Source organism: Castor canadensis, chromosome 6 (assembly GCF_047511655.1).
Source record: "Castor canadensis chromosome 6, mCasCan1.hap1v2, whole genome shotgun sequence".
Taxonomy (NCBI): Eukaryota; Metazoa; Chordata; class Mammalia; order Rodentia; family Castoridae; genus Castor; species Castor canadensis.
Window position 1 is genome coordinate 70,899,107 of NC_133391.1, and position 21,175 is coordinate 70,920,281.

General features: G+C 38.8%; 1 protein-coding gene and 1 long non-coding RNA gene across 3 annotated transcripts in view; one reads left to right on the plus strand and one right to left on the minus strand.

Moving 5' to 3' along the window:
• Htr4 (5-hydroxytryptamine receptor 4) overlaps nt 1-21,175 on the plus strand; it is a 168,171-nt gene that overhangs the window by 91,021 nt on the left and 55,975 nt on the right. For both annotated transcript variants that reach the window (XM_074076697.1, XM_074076696.1), the window contains exons 5-6: nt 11,998-12,151; nt 16,339-16,907. In XM_074076697.1, the coding sequence (XP_073932798.1) occupies nt 11,998-12,151; nt 16,339-16,907 (723 nt within the window). The remainder of the gene's footprint in view (nt 1-11,997; nt 12,152-16,338; nt 16,908-21,175) is intronic.
• The window catches only part of LOC141424127 (uncharacterized), a 65,108-nt gene that overhangs the window by 40,699 nt on the left and 3,234 nt on the right, over nt 1-21,175 (minus strand). The window lies entirely within an intron of this gene.

Genomic DNA, 21,175 nt, shown 5'->3' on the forward strand with positions numbered 1-21,175 from the left:
CAATTGAGATTAAAAATCTTGTAATTTTTTAAAACTAGCAATAGAGATTGAACTCAGGACTTTGCACTTGCTTGGCAGGTGCTCTACCATTTGAGTCAGGTCCCTAGTCCTGTTGCATTAGCTATTTTTCAGATAGAGTCTCATGATTTTTGCACAGGCTGGTCAGGACTACAGTCTTCCTACTTATACCTCCTAGGTTGGCCTGATCGCCACCTGCAGAATAGCTGAGATTATAGCCATAAGCCACTGCTCCCTACTAAGTCTATAATTCTTTTTAATGTCTCATTCTCCCTAGTGGGAGGAAGGTTAAGGTGATGAACAAGGACAAGATGTTTCCTGCCCTCATGGAACTTGCATTTTAATGGACATGTTGACAAAGAGCAATTACTTAAACACTTATTTGAATTTTTGACAAACACTTTTGAACAAATGGAGTGGTTACTACATTCTCTTTGTGAGCAGTGCTGCCAAAAATTCCATTTCTTTCCTTGATAATGTACACCAAAAACTCCAATACTGAAAGTAAGAGGGGATCAGATGGTTTAGTTTGGTTTTTCTTGGAGCCTGGCAGACTTGTCATTTGTTTTCAGTGTTCCTTGTCCCAAGAGTGATACTCACCTTAGGTTGGAGGGTTCATCTTGAGCATTGAAAGGCAGTGCTTTTTTCTTTGACATCTAGCTTCTGCTTTCACTGTGTCCATGCTAGTCCCACAGTTTGGCTGGACCAAAAGAGAGAATGAGTGTCTCAGTGAGGTGTGATGTCCTCACTAACCATGTGATTTCTGCCAAGACGTCCTGTCCTCCTCCTTAGAACTGACATGAGTCTTCTGGGATGACTAGTACAGGGTAGTGCCTTAGGAGCAAAACGCTCACTTTGATTCCTCCCTCCACACCCAGATGACAGCCTCCAGGACTAAAGCAAAGCGCAGGCTCTTAATATCATAAAACTCACTTCCCCAATACAGGTTTAAACTGTTGTACTTCTTGGTGCTTTGAGAATTTAATCCTGTCAGTGGAAAGCTATTGATTGCTTCCTTAACAATAATTTCTAAACTATAATTAAAATAAATGCTTCACATAGGGTGGATCATGAGAAGTCAAAAGCTGCATTAAAAGCTAAATAGTAGAGTTGGTGCTTTAAAATCGGAGGTTCTGTGGTGAGTGAAAACCAATAAAGGAGCTGTAATAGAACAGTTTTTTAAAGTGAAATATAATTCAGCCACTAAAAATCATAAGTAGTGTATGCTAACTTCACTACTGGTTGTATTATGTGAGCAAAAGCAAGTTTCAGACTTAAATGTTTAGCACAATTCCATGTTTATGTATCTGGTCATGCACCATGCAGGTATAAGAGTGTAGGAGGGGAAGGGGGATTGGGGAATGAGAATGAATGTTTATCAAACCATTAACAGCTGGTTAGAAGAAGGGGTGTGTAGATCATACACTGCTTACATTAGATGGTCAGTAAGATTAGGGCTGGAAGTCTTCACTTTAACTAATTTCTGAAATGCACATTTAAGTTTCAATTATTTCTTTGGGAGAAATTGGCCTTCTCAAACCTAAGTGTACTCACAGTAGCCTTGAACTGAAAGTGCTTCCAGGTGGCACATTCCTCAACTGGTTGAAAATGCTGAGTTCAGTGCTAGGTGATCCCTGAGGTCAGAGCAAGGCAGGGAGCAGAGGATCTTTCTGACCAGTATTTTCTCTCTGCTTCTCAGAAATTGCCCTGATTCTCCCTCCAAGGGAGCCCTCAACATCAGCTCCCACACTTTTTCTCACAATGATTTTGGTTTACCCCACCCCAGTTCATGACCTTGTGTTTGTTCTATTCCAAGTCTTTTTTTAATCATCACAGATTAAAAAAAAATCATAGCAGTAATATCTGTGTACTGCTAAAAAATGTCATCAGTTGACAACATCAAAATGTTCCCAAATCTTCCTCACCACCTCCCCAGCTGCATGTCCTGAAGTAACCATTGTGAATAGAAAGGAAACCCATATAAACTCTAGCCATTCCATGTGCAATAGGTGACTTGTTAAATGAATGCATTTGAGTTTACAGCTTTTCTCTCTTTTTATTAGTGGATATTAATTGTGTTAGGAAAAACGCCACACAAAGAAAACTCACGAGAAAACTCATGTCCAAGGGCAGGGTTTAATGGCAGGAACGAGGCAGTGCAGGAAGAAGAAAGGACAAAAGGGCAGGGGTTCAGGCCAGGCATGGCCTTTTATAGGAGAGGGAGGGTAAGGGGTTGGCGCATATGCCGGGGGGGAGGGGGGGGGGGTCCCTGATGGAGGTCAAGCTTGAGTGGAGCTTGTTTTTGGGAGCGCGGGAAACCTTGTTAAGGGGGAGGGAATGGCTCCATTTTCCATGAGGTGCCGCTGATTTACAAAATGGCGGCATTATTGTTCTATCAAATTGTACAAAGGGATTTCATTGTGATATTTCCATACATGCATATAATGAACTTTGATCAAATTTAAATATGCTTTTAATGAGAACTTTCCATATATATATATATATATGAATTGGCTGAATGTAGTATTCTTCCTGGCTTTATTGGATGATCTGTTAGTAAGTTCTCTTTCAGCAGCAAGGGACAGAATCTAAGTTGATTGGTTCACTTAACTGAAACAGCCGGCTTCAGACATGGCTTTCTACAAAGATTTGAACAGTATCAACCCATCCAGCTCTTACTCTGTCTCCTTCTCCTCTTTGTCTCCATCTTACCTTCTCTCTCTCTCTCCTTTTCTATTCTATTCCTCTCTTTATACCTATCCTTCTTTGTACCTATTTTCTCTCAGCTCTGATTTCTTCTTGGATTCATTCTCAATGAGTGGATTCTTCCACCTGGAAAGAAAAATAGCTATAGGCAAAATGAGTCTGAAGCCATTCTTAACACATGAATTGTAGGAAAAAACCAAACCCTGCATGCTGTTTCTCACAGAAGCCCTTTAGCTGGTTTTGCTTGAGTCATACCTGCCCTCACTGGCCACCCTCCCATGGTGTGGGGATGACTCATCTTAGCTACTGGGTAGAGGTGAGGCCCTATGACTACCATCTTCACCTTGCATGGAAACTTGGCAGCTCCCACTGGAAATAGGTGTTGGATGGAGACCAGATGCTAACTTCTTTTAGGATGATTGTAGGACCTTGTGGTATCTTTTTGGAGTCTCACAACATAGAGCATCTTCTGTATATTAGGCCAACTATCATTTGTCCATTGGCCTCATGTGCCATACTTTTTCAGAACTAGCCATTCTAATTCCCTTTCTTTGAACAGGCTGTACTTTTTCCCTATATTTGGATATGCAATTGCCTTTAAAACTCAATTTCACTCATTGAAGATACCATTATATGTACACATTGCAAGAGTATTCTCTTTGATGAATCAAACAAAATTGTTATCCTTCCTCTATGCAGTCCAGAAACTTGATGTGTTTTATCTTTAAAATCTCCCAACAGTTCATAAGTCACAGATTTTTCTTCTAAACAGGTTTACTTGTAAAACGATTCTGACTCCAAGGTTGCATATTTAATTCTGTGCTGGAGATAAGTGTGTCTGCATTTCTTAATGATCTCCCTAGAATATAGCTCAACTTTGTAATGTGTAAATCACAAGTGTCAGTCACTGTGAACTTGTGTCACACAATTACATTTGCTTTCCCAATAGAATTGAATAAATATCTGTAAGGAAAGCACACTAAAATTTCTTCTTCATGCATACTTTGTGCAACCAGACAGACAGGTGCCTTCATGCTTTGTACCTGATAGTAATATTTGTTGAGATGAATTTTATGCCAGAGGATATGAATTGTTACTTTTATATTCATTACATCAAATATTTATGGAGTGCTTACTAATTGCTGGAAGCTCTACTGGACACTGGAAATACAGTGGTATATGATGAGAAAAATCTCTGAATCACAGAGTTTTTAGACTAGTGGGGAATACAGAGATAAAAAATAGGTAGTTACAGTAAAATTGCTGATCAATGAAATAGAATAAAGAAAAGTCAAAAAAACTCTTGAAGCATGCTGTCTCTGCAGCAGGGAAGGCTCTGGAGGAAGTGTGCAGATGCTAGGACCTGTAGATATAGATGTCTGCAGAGGGGGGCGAGGCATGGAGATGAACAGTTCTAGGAAACAGCATGTGAAAAGCCCCAAAGGATTGTCAATGACACCTTATTCACTAAGAGCTAAATGCTCAGCCTGGCAGTCAGTGCTTTTCCCAGTGTGTCCTCAAACTGTTTTTCCTACCTTGGCTTCCATGTGTGAGTGATCTGTTATTCCCAGCATTTATGTGTTTCCTCATCACTTTATGTGACTTCCTGTACCTGAAATCCCCTTCTTTTTCCCAGTGAACACCACCTCTCATCTCTTTTGTCAGCATTCAGATAAGATGTGTCACCTTTGGCAATGACTGGAAGGCTTCGATCCCAAGGATTCCTTGCTTCCTCCTCTGATCTCCCATGGTGCACTGGATATAAGCACAGCAGCTTATGTTTATTTGTTGGTCTCACCCTAAAATACAAGTGCCATGAGAATCAGCCCATCTCACTCATCGCTGTGTTTTGGTACAGGCATGTACTAGTTGCTTCGTGCATATTTGGTTGAGTGTATGGTGCTCTTAGATGTGCCTTATGTTTGTTTGATACGACTTTGTGTTAGTATCTGTTTCCTCCTAGAAATCTCAGTAAGGATAGTGTCAAAGAATAAGACTGGATGTGGAGTGCTGGACTGCCTCCATTGACCAACTATGAATGGTATGTTCTTGAGAAAGTTACTTAAGTTTTTTGGGTTTTATCTAATCTGTGAAATTTTGTTAATAACAGTACCTTTCCCTCAGGATTTGTGAAGAATTAGTAAGTGAGTATATTTATAGTTCACAGACCACTACACAGCACCTAATAACCATTCCATTAATGCTAGGCAAAATATTATTACGTCATTGGTTGTCTTTGCATTTTTTCAGAGGAGTTTTTTGTTTTGTTTTGTTGCAGTGCTAGGAATTGAACCTGGGGACTTGCACATGCAAGGCACCACTAAGCCACATTCCTAGCCCCTTAGCAAATTTCCAAATGCAAATTCCTAGTGGCTGCTGTGGGTGTCTTCCCACAGAAACTGATTCTTTCTGCCTCAAAGCCGAGTGTCCTTGGAATAGATCCTCAGCCTTACAGCCCTGGATATCTCCCCTTTTTCCTTCTGGTAGCACATCCATTTTGTGTCTTACTTGCACCTCTACCTTGGCTTCTCCTTAAATTTTGTCCTGGTTTCCAAGGTCCTGTCTCTACCTGCCTGTTAGAGATCTTGCCTTAGCATCTTTCTGTTATCTCAAACCAAATATGCTCAAAATGGAAATTTCCATCATAATTAATATCCTCTCTACTTTGTACATCAAAGGTGCATCTATTCGTTATCTTGCAGTCATTTAAATCCAGTTTTTGAGGTTCTCTTTTACTTGTCTATTATGATCAGCTGGATACCAAATGGCAGCTATATTTCCATAAATATCTTTCAAATACATCTTCCTTCTGTTTATTTCTTTTCCCTATTTCAGAATTACTGCAGTAGCTTCTTGGTTATTATTCTTGAATATTATCCTATCCACCAGGCTCATTTTTAAATTCTTTTTCCCCTTGTGTCCTCGGCTCAAAAACCTCCACAGCTCTGCATATCCTTCTTTCTCTTCCTAGATGGGGTCCCTGTTATTTGGCCTGCCCTATTTGCCAGCACTAAGGACAGAGATTATGGCAGTTGTGGGTTAGACCCAGTTATACCATTTTCTGGTTGCATGAATTTGGGAGAATGGATTAAAGTCTGAAATGCAGATTCTGAGATCTGCCTTTTAGAAGAATTAGATATGCTATAAAACATACTTCCTGCCACACAGTGCACCCTAATAAGTGGGTGATGTGTGTAGTAGCAGGGAGCTGGAGCAGTCCAGCAGAAAGTGTGTGATCACAACACAATTAAAGAAATGCTATGTCACAGACATATGCAAGGAGCTGCAAAAACAAAAAACAAAAATTAGGATAGAGGTGAAGAAGCAGCTACTGCTTTGGGGCCCAGAGGGGACTTTCCAGAGGACGAGCTCCCTGAATGAGTCTGGAAGAATCAGTGAGACAATCAGATAGTGTTTGCTAGAAGATTATCAGTACTTTCAGACTATAAAATAGCTCTTGGTAACTTCTGTGAGTGTCCAATAAACCCTCGCCAAGATGTTTTGAGATGACATTTTGGGCAAATTATTCTTTTTTCTTTAGTTTATAGTTTAGGAAGACACCTTACTAGATAGCTTGTACTCAACCTTCTTATAAGTTTTCTCATCACAAAGGTACAGAAGAGTATTTAACAGCGAGGAGCACAGTCAATAGACTGAACATGAGATTATGATTTCTGCAGTGTTGAATCTGATTCCTCCAGATCTCTGACCACTAGGAGTCTCCCCCGTCTCCCTTTCCAGTGCTCTGCCTCTGCTTCTGACTGCCTTTTGGGCCCCTCTTCTTGTTGCTGGCCTCTGACAAATATCCCTGTTGGGTCTTTCTCACTGATCTTCCAGGTCTCTGGCAGCTTGCCAAGCCTGGGGACCACAGGGAAGAGGCCTTCAGTACTTTCTTAAACCTACTGATGCTTTTCTCTCATTTCTGCTTCCTCAAATAGGAAACAGAGAATTAAAACACAGCAAAACTAATTAACAAGAGCAGAAAGACAAGTCTCTTCATCAGAGCTCTGCTACAAAACATGGCTAAACCACCTCCTGGTGGGAGGACTGTTACCCCACCAGTGAACCCACAACTACCTCAGAGTATCTGATATGTTTTTCCTGGTTATTATTACCCATCAGTATATAACATCAATCCCAAAACTTAGTGACATAAGCAATGCATATGACTATTTGATCTTATACATAATAAATTCCATTACTCATAGCCACTCACTTTTAGGGGTCAAAGTCATTCACATTTTTGTTTCTGAGATTCAACCTCTGGAACAGATGCTAAACTAAGGGATTTCAATATTTGCTAAATAAGTTAGAGTCTTTAGCTTCAAAATGCATTCAAATATTTATAATAATATTTATAAACAGATATATATATACACACACACACACATATATATATATATATATGGAGAGAGAGAGCAAGAGTGATTTCTGCGCCAGGAACTTCCTGTTTTCAACATATTTTAACATATTTCTTCCAAATATTTTCTCATCAGTTCTCACAGTCAGTCAGTGAGTTAGACATAGTTAATCCCCTCTTTACAGTGGATGAGGACACTGTATCTTGGAGAGGCTTAGTAAGTGAGTGAAGACCATAGAATAAATAAGTGTTATGCAAAGAGAGTTGGTACCCAGTTGTGAAGACAAAAATGCTACTGCAGCGATTGCTGGCAGTTCTGAATATCTAGGATTCTAAGTTTTGCTCAGTACTTCTGTCTTTCCTATGGTTGGGACGGCAGTAAATTGAGGAGGTAGAATTTTCCTTAATTGCAGGAGGAGTGGGAAAGGGATTAGTGTGGAGTTTAAAATAAGCTGCTGTCTTCTAAGAGTTGTCAAAGTAAATTGTGTCCCCAGAGACATTTAAACGCAATTAGATCACACATTTGCACATGGCTGTAGCTGGGAGGCTTGTAGCTGGTCTAACCAAAGGGATTTTAATGGCGCAAACAAGCAATACTTTGAAATGTTTTGCATAAGAAATTACTGTGTAAATACACTTGCTACATTTTAGTTAATCTTGGCCATGTGGAACCTCACTTGTCATTTGAACATTCATTTAACTACTTTGTAAAAGTTTCTTTAGTTATAGAAGAATGCAAAAATGTCCCACAGAGGCTGGAAAACAGACCTTGGAGATTATTCCATTCCTGAGATGAGACACAATTGCTTTACCAGCTGAACACCATCTCTCTAGCCTGTAAAGGCAACGGTTCTCAGATTTGCTGTGATTCAGCTTCGTTAGAATATGCAGCAGTGTTGATGGACATTTTCCAGTTCAAGAAACATTTGCAATTCCTCTTAGCATAACATTCAGAGTTTTAAGGAAGCTTCACTTGTCAGTTCGTACTAGAAATTAATTTTTTAAATCATTTTGTTTAGTGATGTTTATTTTTACCTACTTCATTTAGATTTTGATTCCATCCTTCAGAAGGATGTTTACTTTTCTAGATACTTTGCTTGGAAGCAAAGATTAGAAGGATATGAGGAAAGATATTGAAAGGACATAAGCTGGCTTATTTAGGGCTGCTGCCTCACGGGTGCCAAAAACCTTGGTAAGAATCTTGAACAGTTAAGTGGATGCTATAATTTGAATTTCACATAAAAACCTGATATTTTTTAGTCCTTGCACTTAAGAATCATATTATGTTTATTGTAAGGCATATTGAAGGAAACATAGAGACAAAATTTAAGTAAAATACATATCTAGATGCAAGTACATGTTTTTCTTATGTATATCTAAACCTAACACTCATAACTTAGCCAACTTAATTTAAATTTAAATAAAATTACAGTTTTTCCCTCTTTACTTATTGGTAATTTTTAAATGTTGAGGTAAAGAATTTTTGAGCTGGGAGTGTGGTACAAGTGGTACAGTGTTTGCCTAGCAAGCATGAAACCCTGAGTTCAAAACTCAGTACCACTATAAATAAATAAATAGCTAGGTAGATAGATAAAGAAAAACTTTTTTGCCAGCCTTGCCCAACCACACCAGATCATGAATGAGTGATTTTCTACAACTGTCTGTGCAAGGTATCTCACCTTAGTCCCCTAGGGATGGAGCTATCCAGGCAACTTTTTTTGGGGGGCTGTATTGTCCAGAGAGCTGACTGTTTAGTAAACTGTGTACCCTGTCCATAGTATCACACTCAAAGTTGAATTTCAAAGGAGACATATTACCAATATTTATTTCTCTGTAGCAGCAGATCCTAGTAATGTAGAGCAATGCAAATTGAAACATAGGACATTTGGACTGCAGATTATGTGGGAAATCTTATTGTTCACAGGATGTTCATTTTGCCTTGGGAATCAGGCAATAATACTGGCCAAGCTAGACTTAGAAAGAAAAGACTTCAACAAAATTGGTATGATCACCAGGATAACCATATTTTCTAAAATCCTCCTCGGTGAACTCTGTTATCTCCCCATGATACTCCTCTACACATGAACATCTCCTTGAAACCAAAAGAATAATAATCTTCTTAAGTAACACATCCTGCTTCCTCAAACTAAACTTTTGTCCTATAAAGTATTTAGTTCAGCCTTGTCTTTTTGAAACTTTGGATTTCTATAACGTTGGTGATCCAAAAACAATCCTGAAATCTGGAAAGATCATGGTACCTGGCTCCAAATCAGGTTTAATTTATGATTAAAAAAATCATAAATTACACAGCAAAGATAAGGGGCATAGTTTCTTCACTTATCTCTCTGTTACTTTCTTTGGCATTGCAGATGGAAGGTGCTATAGCCTAAGCTACGTTCTGGAAGTGAGTCGAATGAAACCACATGCTTACAACAAAGTGTATTTATGAAGGACATATTTGACATTCACGGCCATTCTTACTTCTCTTTATGAGGCAATATACTTTGGTTGCAAACAACAGGGAGAGCCTTTAGGCGGCTGTACTAGTTTGCCTGAGCTGTCATAAAAAGTACCACAAACTGGAGCAACAGAATTTATTGTCTCCAGTTCTCAAAGCCAGAAGTCAAGGTGTCACCAGTGCCTCGTCCTCTTTGGAAATTGTAAGGGAAGGATTCTTCCTTACTTCTCCCTAGTTTTTGACGGCAGTCTTTGGTGTTCCTTGGCTGATAGATGTTTCACTCCAATCCTCCATCTTCACATGGGCGTCCTTCCACTGTGCATGTCTGTCATAAATCCAAGTTTTCCTTTTTATGAAGATGGCAATCATATTGGATTAGGGCTTGCCCTAATGACCTCATTTTAACTTGACCTCCTCTGTTAAAAACCTCTGCTTCCAACTAAGGTCATATTCCCAGGTATTGAATGTTAGGATTTCAACATATCTTTGGGGGACAGGAGAATGTAATTCAAGAGTGAGCCAATGGGATCAAAGAAAAAAAGATCTGGAAGGAAATGAGGAAAGGAGAAAAATTTGAAAGAGAAAATAATCCCCAAATTTATCATTAACTCTATGTTAATAATAAACCTCTGGTGATTATTATTGCCATTTTGAAAAACTAGCCACTCATCTATAATTTACATTTCTTTCAAGACAAGAGTTGGGAGAGAATTCCAGGTAATCATAGTTCTTTCCATTACCAAGTTTTCATTGGTTAGGTTTTGTGGCCATGTCATAATAATGGAGAAAATGAGCTCCTGAATAAGCCCCTTCTATTTTTTGCCTGTTGTTCATGCACTGTGGTTCAGATCAGGACACCCCACAGGATTTGCTGGCCACAGGAAGCTTCCTGGCATAGTGTGGTCAGCTGTTCCTTGATACCTTGGAGGGGAGGCTGTATTTTTCCCCTCCTGGTTCCTGAAGCACCCAATTCTCATGCTCCATTTCTGGGTTCTCCTTCTCATTCCACCCTCTCTCCTCACTCATCCCACCACCACCTCTTCAAAGAATGCACCATTGTTATATTACTTATGCTTTGAGTTAAGAAAAGAAAAGAAGAGGTGGGAAAAATTAATAAAGTAAAACTGCATAAAATTAAGGGTAGAATGGGGTGGCTTATTATTAAATAGCATAATAATGTTAAAAAATAGACTTAGCGTCCAGCCTGTCTTTTTGTATTTTTTTGACTCTCCCAAAGAGAAATGGCTGATAGAACTACTGAGTATTTTGCTTGTTAAATTCTATGCCATGCTTGTGCTTGTAAGGGGTGATCCCCAAGGCTGGAGTAACATGTAGGGGAAGTCTGGGAGTTAGAGACCAGGCCCTTAATGGGGCAGGTCAGACCTCCACCTGGAGGTGAAGGAAAACTAGTATCTTAGGCTTAGACAGAGCATGAGCTCAATAAAGGGTGAGCATTGGGTCCCCTGAAGGAGATAAATAGGGATAGGGTGATTCAACCAGTGAGTAGGAAATGATGGAGCAGAATATATCTAGATTTTTACATTCCTAGTATCAGAGTAACAATTTAATGGTCTGTCCAGAAGTAATGCATGTGAATCCTGTCCTTGACTCATTGGCCTGAGACAATCACTTGGCTCCATTCAACTTAAAGAGCCCGGGAAGTATATGTTCCTTTAAGGGGGAGACTGGGCATATTTACCAATGGCAGCATTGACTCCCTCTGGTCAAAATGTAGATTCCAAATCACTGCCAAATAGGATCTTGTTCAGGAGAACCTTGAGATCTGCATTTTTAAAATGCCTTCTCAGCCAAGTCTAATACAGAGTGGGGAGGAAAGGATGAAGGGGAAATCCTGGACTACAGTTTGAGGAAAACAGATGTAGAGTACCGCCTCAGTATAGGAAGGTGACCAAGAAGACAGGACAAAGCCTGGTCACCACAAGATGTGATCAGAGGCTATGGGTGCTGGACAGTGGCCCAGTGGTCTTGATAAGAATGTCCTCAATGCCTAGGCATGAAGGTGGCCTGAGACAGAGAAGACCCTTAGGCATATTGAGCTCCTTCAGACACTGGGAAATGAAAAGGCATGCTGAGCCTTTTCAATTCCAGGCAGTGCTTTTCAGATGTGATCTAAAGTATATGTTTAGCATAAGTTAACATATGCTATTGAATAATCACTTTTTTCCTTTCCTCTGTTCTTTTCTCTCCTGTCTTTCTTTCTTCCTTTTCTTTCCCTTTCCCTATTGCTTGCTCTCTCCTTTGTTCCCCGTTATTCTCTTTCCTTCTTTTTATTCCCCTCTACTCTTTCTAATTCTTCTGTTCTCAATATTTCCTCGTCTCTCTATCCCTCCCCATCCCTCTCTTTCTCTCCTCCTCTTTGCCATTTATTATTCTCCTTTCCTTCTCCCCCCCATTTCTCTTCACCCATGCCTACCCCCTTCTATTGTCTCTCCAGATACTATGCCATCTGCTGCCAGCCTCTGGTTTACAGGAACAAGATGACCCCTCTGCGCATCGCACTAATGCTAGGAGGCTGCTGGCTCATCCCCATGTTTATCTCTTTTCTTCCTATAATGCAAGGCTGGAATAACATTGGCATAGTTGATTTGGTGAGTATCCACACAAACCCTACTGGTTTGCTGTCTGATCAACCTTGGGAATCTAAATAGATAATCCAAAACTGGGTGAATGTTCTAAGAAAGAGTCTGATAGTGGTCTATATGAGACTTTTAAAAAAAGATAACATCTTTGAATGCCTGCTGTATACTAAGTATCTCTTTGGTCAAACTTTGGTCATGTTCTCTGAATTCTCTTCCAATCTAAGCCTCAAATTATGTACATCCCTGTTGATCTTTGCATCATTCAATTTCAGCAAGAATCCTATTAAATTAGGTTAGCCAGAATCCCTTACCTTCAATACCTGATTAAGTTCCTTATCTTTAACCATTCCCCAAGTGAAGTCTGGTTACTCTGGCTTATCTTCAGCAAGAATCCTGCTAGGTTGGCTCTTACCCCAATGTTTCTTAATAATTTTCTATCCACTGACTCTTATACACTGTGTCCCTTGGCTATCATTTCCTGCTTTTCCTTGTTGTATTCAGAGTTAAGCTCATTCTCTCTCCCTGACTGCAAAACTTCATTATAGTAGTCCCTATAACCTATCACAATCATACTGAATAAAATCTGACTTGCTTCTTTAACAAGTGTCATGAACAATTTTTTTCTTAAATATTACTGTATGCCAGATAGTACACTAAATACTTTACGTATAATTCTAACAATATCTTTTTGGGAAGACCGTAAGTATTTCCCCATTTTGCAAATGAGAAAGTCCAGCTTGAAAGGTTAAGTAACATGTCCAACGCTACACAACTCACAAATAGCAGAACAGGAGTCAGATTTCAGGGCCCAGGGTCATATGATCCCTTTTACATTGAGTCTGTAAGGCCTGCATTGACCCAGAGAAAACATGTGGGGACTGCCAGGAAATGAAGAGAGCATTGGGCCAGAAGTCAAGAGAACTAAGCCTGGCTCTTCCATTGTCCCATTTCCTGAAAGGTTGCAATGGGAAGGTCATTCAGTCCCCAGTGGAAAGAAGTTTCTGCCAAGGGCATAGGAGGGCATTTGACACATATGCCAGGCACTTGGCAGCCCTTGTGTTGGTTTTCTAGAGAAATAGAACCAGTAGGATGTTTGTGTGTATATGTGTATGTGTATGAGTGGGGAGGTGGAGAGACAGGCAGAGACAGACACAGAAAGACTTATTAGGGAGGTTGACAAGTCTCAAGATCTGCAGTCAGAAAACTGGAGACTGTGGAGAGCAAATTTTTCATTTCAAGTCCAAAGAGAGGAAAAAAACTGACATCCCATCTTGAAGGCAATAAGGCAGCAGGAGTTCCTTTTATTCAGCCTTTTTGTTCTGTTCAGACCATCAACAGATTGAATGAAGCCCCACAATGAGGAAGGAAATCAGCTTTACTCAGTTTACCAGCTCAAGTGGTCATCTTATCCAAAAATGTTCTCACAATGGTGTGCCAAATGTCAAAGTACTCCATGACTCAGTCAAGTTAAATAAAATTAACCATCTTGCCCTGTCTACATAATCTTGAGAGTTCTCCATCTCTAGTGTACCAAAATTATAATGAAAGTCAAAATCTGTGGTCTGGATTGATCAGCAAGGATATATTTTTCCTAAGGAATCTGCTGGGAAATCACTCTAAAATCAGTCCCAGGATGCCTTTTGATGCAGGAAGAGGAACAAAGAGTAGAGAAGAGACTGAGAGTGATCTCCAGCCTAATGCCCTTCTTCCCTTTACTCCATCCATAGCACCTAGTCCTGACTTTTTCTTTGTCCCGGAAAAATACATCCAAACCAAAACCTAGGCCAGGTTTTCCACATGGTATGTCAGAACAGAAGTTCTTGGACTTCTGAAAGAAGTATTAGAGACAGGAGAGTGAAACAGAAGAAAGAAAATTCATGCAGGCAGGGAGAGTGCATGGATATTCTCTTGAATCCTGTCCTATGTCTTTCAAACTGTTCATTTTATCTTGGGAGACATGAAATCCAAATTTTTAAGAAATATTTTTCTACTACTAATAATAATGATAATGGCCAGCAAGCATTGCATATCAAGCCCACATCAATCACTTCCTACAAACTTCACCAGCCTCACACCAACACTGAAGTAGACCAATTATTGTCCTCATTTTATAGATCAGGAAACTGATGATCAGAGAGGTTTAGTTATCAGCCAAACCTATTCGAAAGAAATGGTGATGACTGCATCTAAGCCCAGGCTTACCGAACTCCAGAGTCTGTGCTCTGAATTTTTTTTTGCAAAACTTACTCCCTTCTGGAGGAGGTGGTTTGGAGCATGTGCTTTTGTGCATGGGAGAATTTTTAGTGAGGGCTCAGAATTCTTATCTTCTGGTGTAGAATTTCCAAGGGAAACAATAGAGGAAGGTTTTGTTCACTCATGAGAATGAGATAGAGGCATCTACTGTTTACTTCACCTGTATCACCTATATAGATGAGGTATCTACTTACTATTAGCCTGCCTTTTATCTCTCTCCACACATTTGCACATTGAATCTATTGAGAGGAAAGCTTATGATCGAACACAATATAGATGGAACTGATTCTCATTTCCTCCAGCAATCATAGTTTATAAAGTCACTGCAAACACTGAATTAGCAAAAACTGAGTCTTTGCTCCTGAGGGAATACAGAGTTAGATTCCTGCAAGTCTCTGGTCACATTTTTTATCAGCCAATCAATATCGAACTGCATTTCGTGTGTGTTTCTATTTAAAGACACTGATTTAATTTTTATTGTTGACCCATTTACATTAAACTGATGATCAAGGCACTATAACTCATGCCTGAGTGAAGGGTATTTAATGCACGCATTTTTCTCCTGTAAGGTTACATCACAGCCTTTTTGCAGTTAGGAACACTAGACAGCACTTCAGTACTGTGCTTAAGGGCCATTTCAAATAATGAAATCACCAACAAGAATCAACCACCAAAGTACAAAATATGTGGCAGCAAACAGTGGAAAGGATACTTGGAGTGAAACTAGAAGGTCCCGGGCATTGCCTTGTTTGATTTCAGCTGGGAACATGCCTATCGAGCAACTCTCACTGCTCTGTACATGCATGTGTGTAAATAACTGTAAAAGCACCAAAAACATTGATTTTTGGAGGGGGGGGGCATAAATAAATTTTAGTGAGCAGGTGAGTTCACAAATATATAATCCATGAATAATGAGCATTGACATACAACAACACGTATAAACCTCCACACACACGCAAACATAGATAATGCCCAGGACAGGAAACTTCTCCAGAGAATTTCTTTCTTTGTTCAGTGAAATCATCTGTACTTTTAAAGCTGGACTTTCAGAAATGCCATACTTCAAACTCAAATTTTATAAATCATCAGTGATATTGGCTCATTGCATGGTTATTAACATAATGTGAAAGAAACCTTTTAAAAGTTCAAAGTTGAGTGTTCATATAACTTTCAGAGTATTTCTCAACTATATTCTTTTCTCTTATGATTGTAAGGCCTCTCTTGGCCGTTACTCTGTATTGATACTTTGGATAGTGTGTTGTCTAAATGAGAAAGATTCTTCATCAGGGCACTCAGTAAGCAGAGAAATGAGTCTTGAAAATTATCTCAGGGAGTCACTCGAAAGTCTGTGTTTAGAATAACTTAGAGCAAATTCTCAATATTAATGAACTTCAGAATTATCAAAAAAAAAAAGCTTGCTAACATTGCAGAAATCTGAGTCTTACCGCCCAGATACTTAAATCGAATAGATCTGGATGGGAGACCAAATGCACTTAGAGTGAGCGCAACAGAGGATTGCAGTTTACAACCACTCTGTTAAAAGACACTGGTTTCTTATGTGCAAGCAGACAAGGAGGGAAAAAGAGAGGTTGAACATATGGGTGAAGAATGATCCAATCCCCATTTTATTTCTGCTCTTTCCAGGATCTTCAGCCCCTTTTGCATAAACAAGCATTCTGAACCCTAGATATGTTCATGTTCTTTTTGTACCACCAAAGTTCTATATGTTGTAGGATTATACAAAAAACAAATTTTTGCTGATAAACTTTTGTTTTTCTTTCCTTTTCCCTTTGCCTTTTTCTCTGATTCTTCTTTTCCTTTCTTTCCCTGTTACTTTCCCCTTCTATCTTATTTCCCTTTCTTGTCTTGTTTCTCATCTATTTCTTTTCTTTCACTTTCCTTCATTTTTCTCCTGCTCCTTCTTCTCTCCCTCCAACTCCCAGATAGAGAAAAGGAAGTTCAACCAGAACTCCAACTCTACGTACTGTGTCTTCATGGTCAACAAGCCCTACGCCATCACATGCTCTGTGGTGGCCTTCTACATCCCATTTCTCCTCATGGTGCTGGCCTATTACCGCATTTATGTCACCGCTAAGGAGCATGCACACCAGATCCAGATGTTACAACGGGCAGGGGCCCCCTCAGAGGGCAGGCTTCAGCCAGCAGATCAGCATAGCACTCATCGCATGAGGACAGAGACCAAAGCGGCCAAGACCCTGTGTATCATCATGGGCTGCTTCTGCCTGTGCTGGGCTCCGTTCTTTGTTACCAATATCGTGGATCCTTTCATAGACTACACTGTCCCTGGGCAGGTGTGGACTGCTTTCCTCTGGCTCGGCTACATCAATTCTGGGTTAAACCCCTTTCTTTACGCCTTCTTGAATAAGTCTTTTAGACGTGCCTTCCTCATCATCCTCTGCTGTGATGATGAACGCTACAGAAGACCTTCCATTCTGGGCCAGACAGTCCCCTGTTCAACCACAACCATTAATGGATCCACACATGTACTAAGGTGAGTGCTCAGGGGGCTGATCGGTGTGGTTGATATGAATTACTCAGAAGGGATAACCCCCCTTTCCACAGGGGTAATTCCTGAAAACGTCTACAGTGTTTGCAAAGTTTAAAGAAGGTTCTCCAAGGTGGCCATAGACTAGAGTAAGGGCTCAGGCTCTGAAAGGAGACTGAGCTGCATTCAAATTCAGTCTCCATGATTCTGTGACATTAGGTGAGTCATTTAACCACTCTGAGCTTTAATTAAATTTTCAATAAAATTTTCGCAATTATAATCATTATATCTACATCAGAGTTTTTGTGAGGATCAAATTAGCTAATGTGTGTAGTGCATAGCCTGACACTTAGGAAGCACTTAGTGTTATCTATTTTATTTAAAGATAGTATTTCAGGGTAGTAGTTAAAGCACGGACTTTAAAATAGAAAAGACTTAATCTTGACTTTCAGTGATTATATTAACCATTTATATAATCTCTCTTGAATTTACTTTCAACTGGATATATAGCAAAATGATACTACCATTCTCAGAGGGTTTTTGTGACAATTAGAGATAATATGTATTTATAGAACCTGACACAGAGCAAGTGCTCATAATAGCAATAATAATTTCACAAATATTAGTAGGACTAGGAGTAATTATATATTGCCTGATAACCTAATAATGAATAAATGAATAAGTAATCTGATAAAAGAAAATAAATACAAAAATAACTGTGTAATACAGTACCACATGTCAATGATATAATGAGGTATGTGATTTAGGCTGAGTGTATGAGCAGGATGGAAGCTGGTTTGGCTTAGGGAAATCTTCACAAAACAGCATTTTATAAGAATTTGAGACAAGGGGGAGATGTCTAGGAACCAGTCCAGGTAGAAATCACAGCATGAGGAAGAGAATGGAATATGAAGAGCATGAAGAGGTCAAGTGATTTACCTAAGGTTACATAGGCTGGTGGAGGTGGGAATGACACTGGAGTTGAATGTCCCATGTCTAGTCATGATGCTTCTTTCATGAGCGATTTCTGGCCACTCTGAGCTCAAATTGTTCTCAGCTATGAAAAGCCATGTGTTTTAAGTATATTTATCCTGTAGCAAAGATGAATGAATTCTCAATGACATTTTTCCTTTGCCCTGAGATGCACAGGGATTTCTAAAGTGTAGTTAAAAACTACACTTTAAAGATAGGCATTTAATTTTTCTGGTGATGACCACATTTGGCTATTATGGCAGCTGAAAATGGGGGAATTTTTATTTTCATGTGTGAGAGAAGAAGAGTAAATGGGAATATTGTGAAATGTAAAAGCTGGGTCTCAGAGGCTGCTCAGAAATGTGATTTCAATTTTCAGTTACAAGTGTGGGCAGGCTTGTAGCTAAAGTCTAGCATGGTGTTGAGGTTCCAGCTGGTAGAACGGTCTGAAAGGATACTCCTCTACAGAGGCTGACATTCTCTTTTAATTATGCCTTAGTGAGTATTATAGAAAGAATCCAATCTCAAAGTGTGTACAAGAACTTCTGTGTGGGTGCCAGAACGTTTTTAGCTATTTAAGCTAGCATTTGCCCAAGTACAGGCTGTCGACCACTTACAAACAACGTATGCTCCAGCAATATATTTGAGAAATTAGTTGTTTTGAAGTTGGTGGCTATATCCCATAGACACCACCATAGAAAGAATTTGGAAGTTTCTAGGACAACCCAATAGAGCCTATTTTACTAATGCCATACTATTTTTCTCTGCTGCTTTTGGTAACCTGTAGTGAGATTTTTAAGCTAAGAGACCACAGGTTAGAGATGGCTTATGAATGTACTCTCCATAATGTACTCCTTGCACTTTTTCATGAGGTTGTGAAAGTGCAGGAAGCTGGCTGCAGTTATTTTATTTTCTGGGGATGGGAAATCATATAAGAGTAAGAGTAACCTATGCAGAGAAGACGAGATTAGTTCACTATAAGACAAGTCTTTTGGGGACAGGGATTCTGCCTGTTTGAGTCACCCAATACCCAACATGTTGTTTGATTTTATATGTACACACACACACACACACACACACACACTTATATATATATATTTAAGCATATATATATATATATATATGAGCTTACATATATGAACTTATATACATGAGGTTCATATAAAGATATGAACCTCATGTATATGTACATATACATATATATGTGTATATACATATATATATGAAGTTATACTCTTACTGAATAAATAAACAAATCATAAAATTAGTTCTCCAGATCAATGGTTTTAACTCTGCACAACTTAAGAAAATTTAGCATTTTTCTTAAAAATCTTACAAGTAGAACATCAACAAATTCAGATGAAGAAAGATAAAATCAAAACAATGGAAAGTAAAAAATCAACTTTTATCCCACCAATGTTACCTTGTCTCCAGAGACAATAATTCATATTCATCTGGTGTTTTTTTCAGTTTTATAAACATTCATGAAAATGTTTAAAATCATAGCTTTTTTCTCTCATTATGCTGTAGAAATGGGACCATTATATATGCCTTTTTTTTTCTTTTGACAGTACTGGGTCTTGAACTCAAGGCTTCATGCTTGCTAGGCAGATGCCCTGCCTCTTGAGCCATGCCTCCAGCCCCTGTGTATGTATTTCTCTGCCTCTTGCTTTTTATTCTTTAACAATTCATTTTGGAGATAATGCTAATGGAGAACATGTAGATATTTATTTTTAACTGTTCCATAATCTTCTGTACTAAAAATACCTATTAAAATTTATTTCATTATTTGCCATTAGTGGGCTATTACAAACTGTACTATTTTTAATACCCTTGAACATATTTTTGTGCATTTCTTTCAGATAGTTACCAAAATTGAAATTGTTATTAACATGTATAGCCAGTTATGATTTTTATGTTTACCATGAAACAGAGCTCCTAGAACATTGTAGCAAATTGCATTCTCATCAGTGGGGTATGAGAGCATCCTTTATTCTTCCCTATTACCATTACTGAATATCGTCAATCTTTCATTATTTTGTTAATTAAAAAACATTCATTTAATTTCTATTTCTCAGATGATTTTTCAGGTTGACACTCTTGTGAATTAGTTCTTGATTATTTATATTTATCCTTGTATGAACTCCTTCACCCCATGTTTGGCCTTTTTTTGTGACAACTTAATTGTATTTTCTTATTAATTTCTGGGTGTTCTTTATTATATTCTAGATAAAATCCTTTGTTATATAATTCTTTATATCTTATCCTTAGTTTTTAACTTTGGTTAATCTTTTTCTTATAGAAGTTAAAATTTTTTTTTTGCTGAGACTGGGGTTTGAACTCAGGCTGTCATGCTTGCAAAGCAGGCACTCTACCATTTGAGCCTTACTTTTCTGTTTTTTCTCCAAACTCACCAGCACCTCTTTCAGTTCCCCCTTACAGGCTCCTCCCTCTCTCTGATCTCTAATTATTGGAGTTCCCAGGACATGGTTCTTGATACTCTTCTTTGCTATAGTTCTTTATGTTATTGTACCATCTGTGACTTTAACTTCCATCTTCATGCTGTCAGCCTTCTCTTCTGAATACTATCTCCAGGTCACAGCTATCCTCTGAGCTCCAGATATATAAGATCCAATTGGGACAACCCCAACTAAATGTCTCTTAGAAATCCCAAGTTTAATGAAATCAAAAAGAATTCCTAACTATTTACTCTTCCCTCCTCCAGCCTGAAGTTTCTGGGGTTTTCTCTATCTCCATAAATGGAATCAACTTCTAAAGTATTACTACATCCAGACACTTTTCTGTGTCTCTTATGGAGAACTAACATACTATAGGGCCAACTTAAATCTCTTATTTTAAATTGTATCATTAATAGTACAAGGAAATTGCATTGGGAACATTTTGTAGATGCATACAGTGTACTTGATCAAGTTCACATCTTCTATTATATTCCCTTAAGAAAGAAGAGCCAATCAAAGTTTGACCAGCAGGGCACTCACATTAGCATCATTTGGTAGCTGAGTAAAAACACAGATTCGGAAGCCCCACTCACTGAATCATGGCAAAACTATTAACATGACATTTCTATCAAGATGAATCTTACGCATAATAAACTTCTGGAGCTACACTGGAGCTAGACTCTGAGGGATCTCAGTGGTCCAGTGTATGCTGACATTGACTATGCTTTAGGGCTTTGGGTCATGACACATATTACTGTTCTTGAGTTCTTATAGCGTCTTTTAAAGGGCAATTATTTTATTTGAGATTAACTAGTAAAATGTAGTATCAAATTCCTTTTGAAA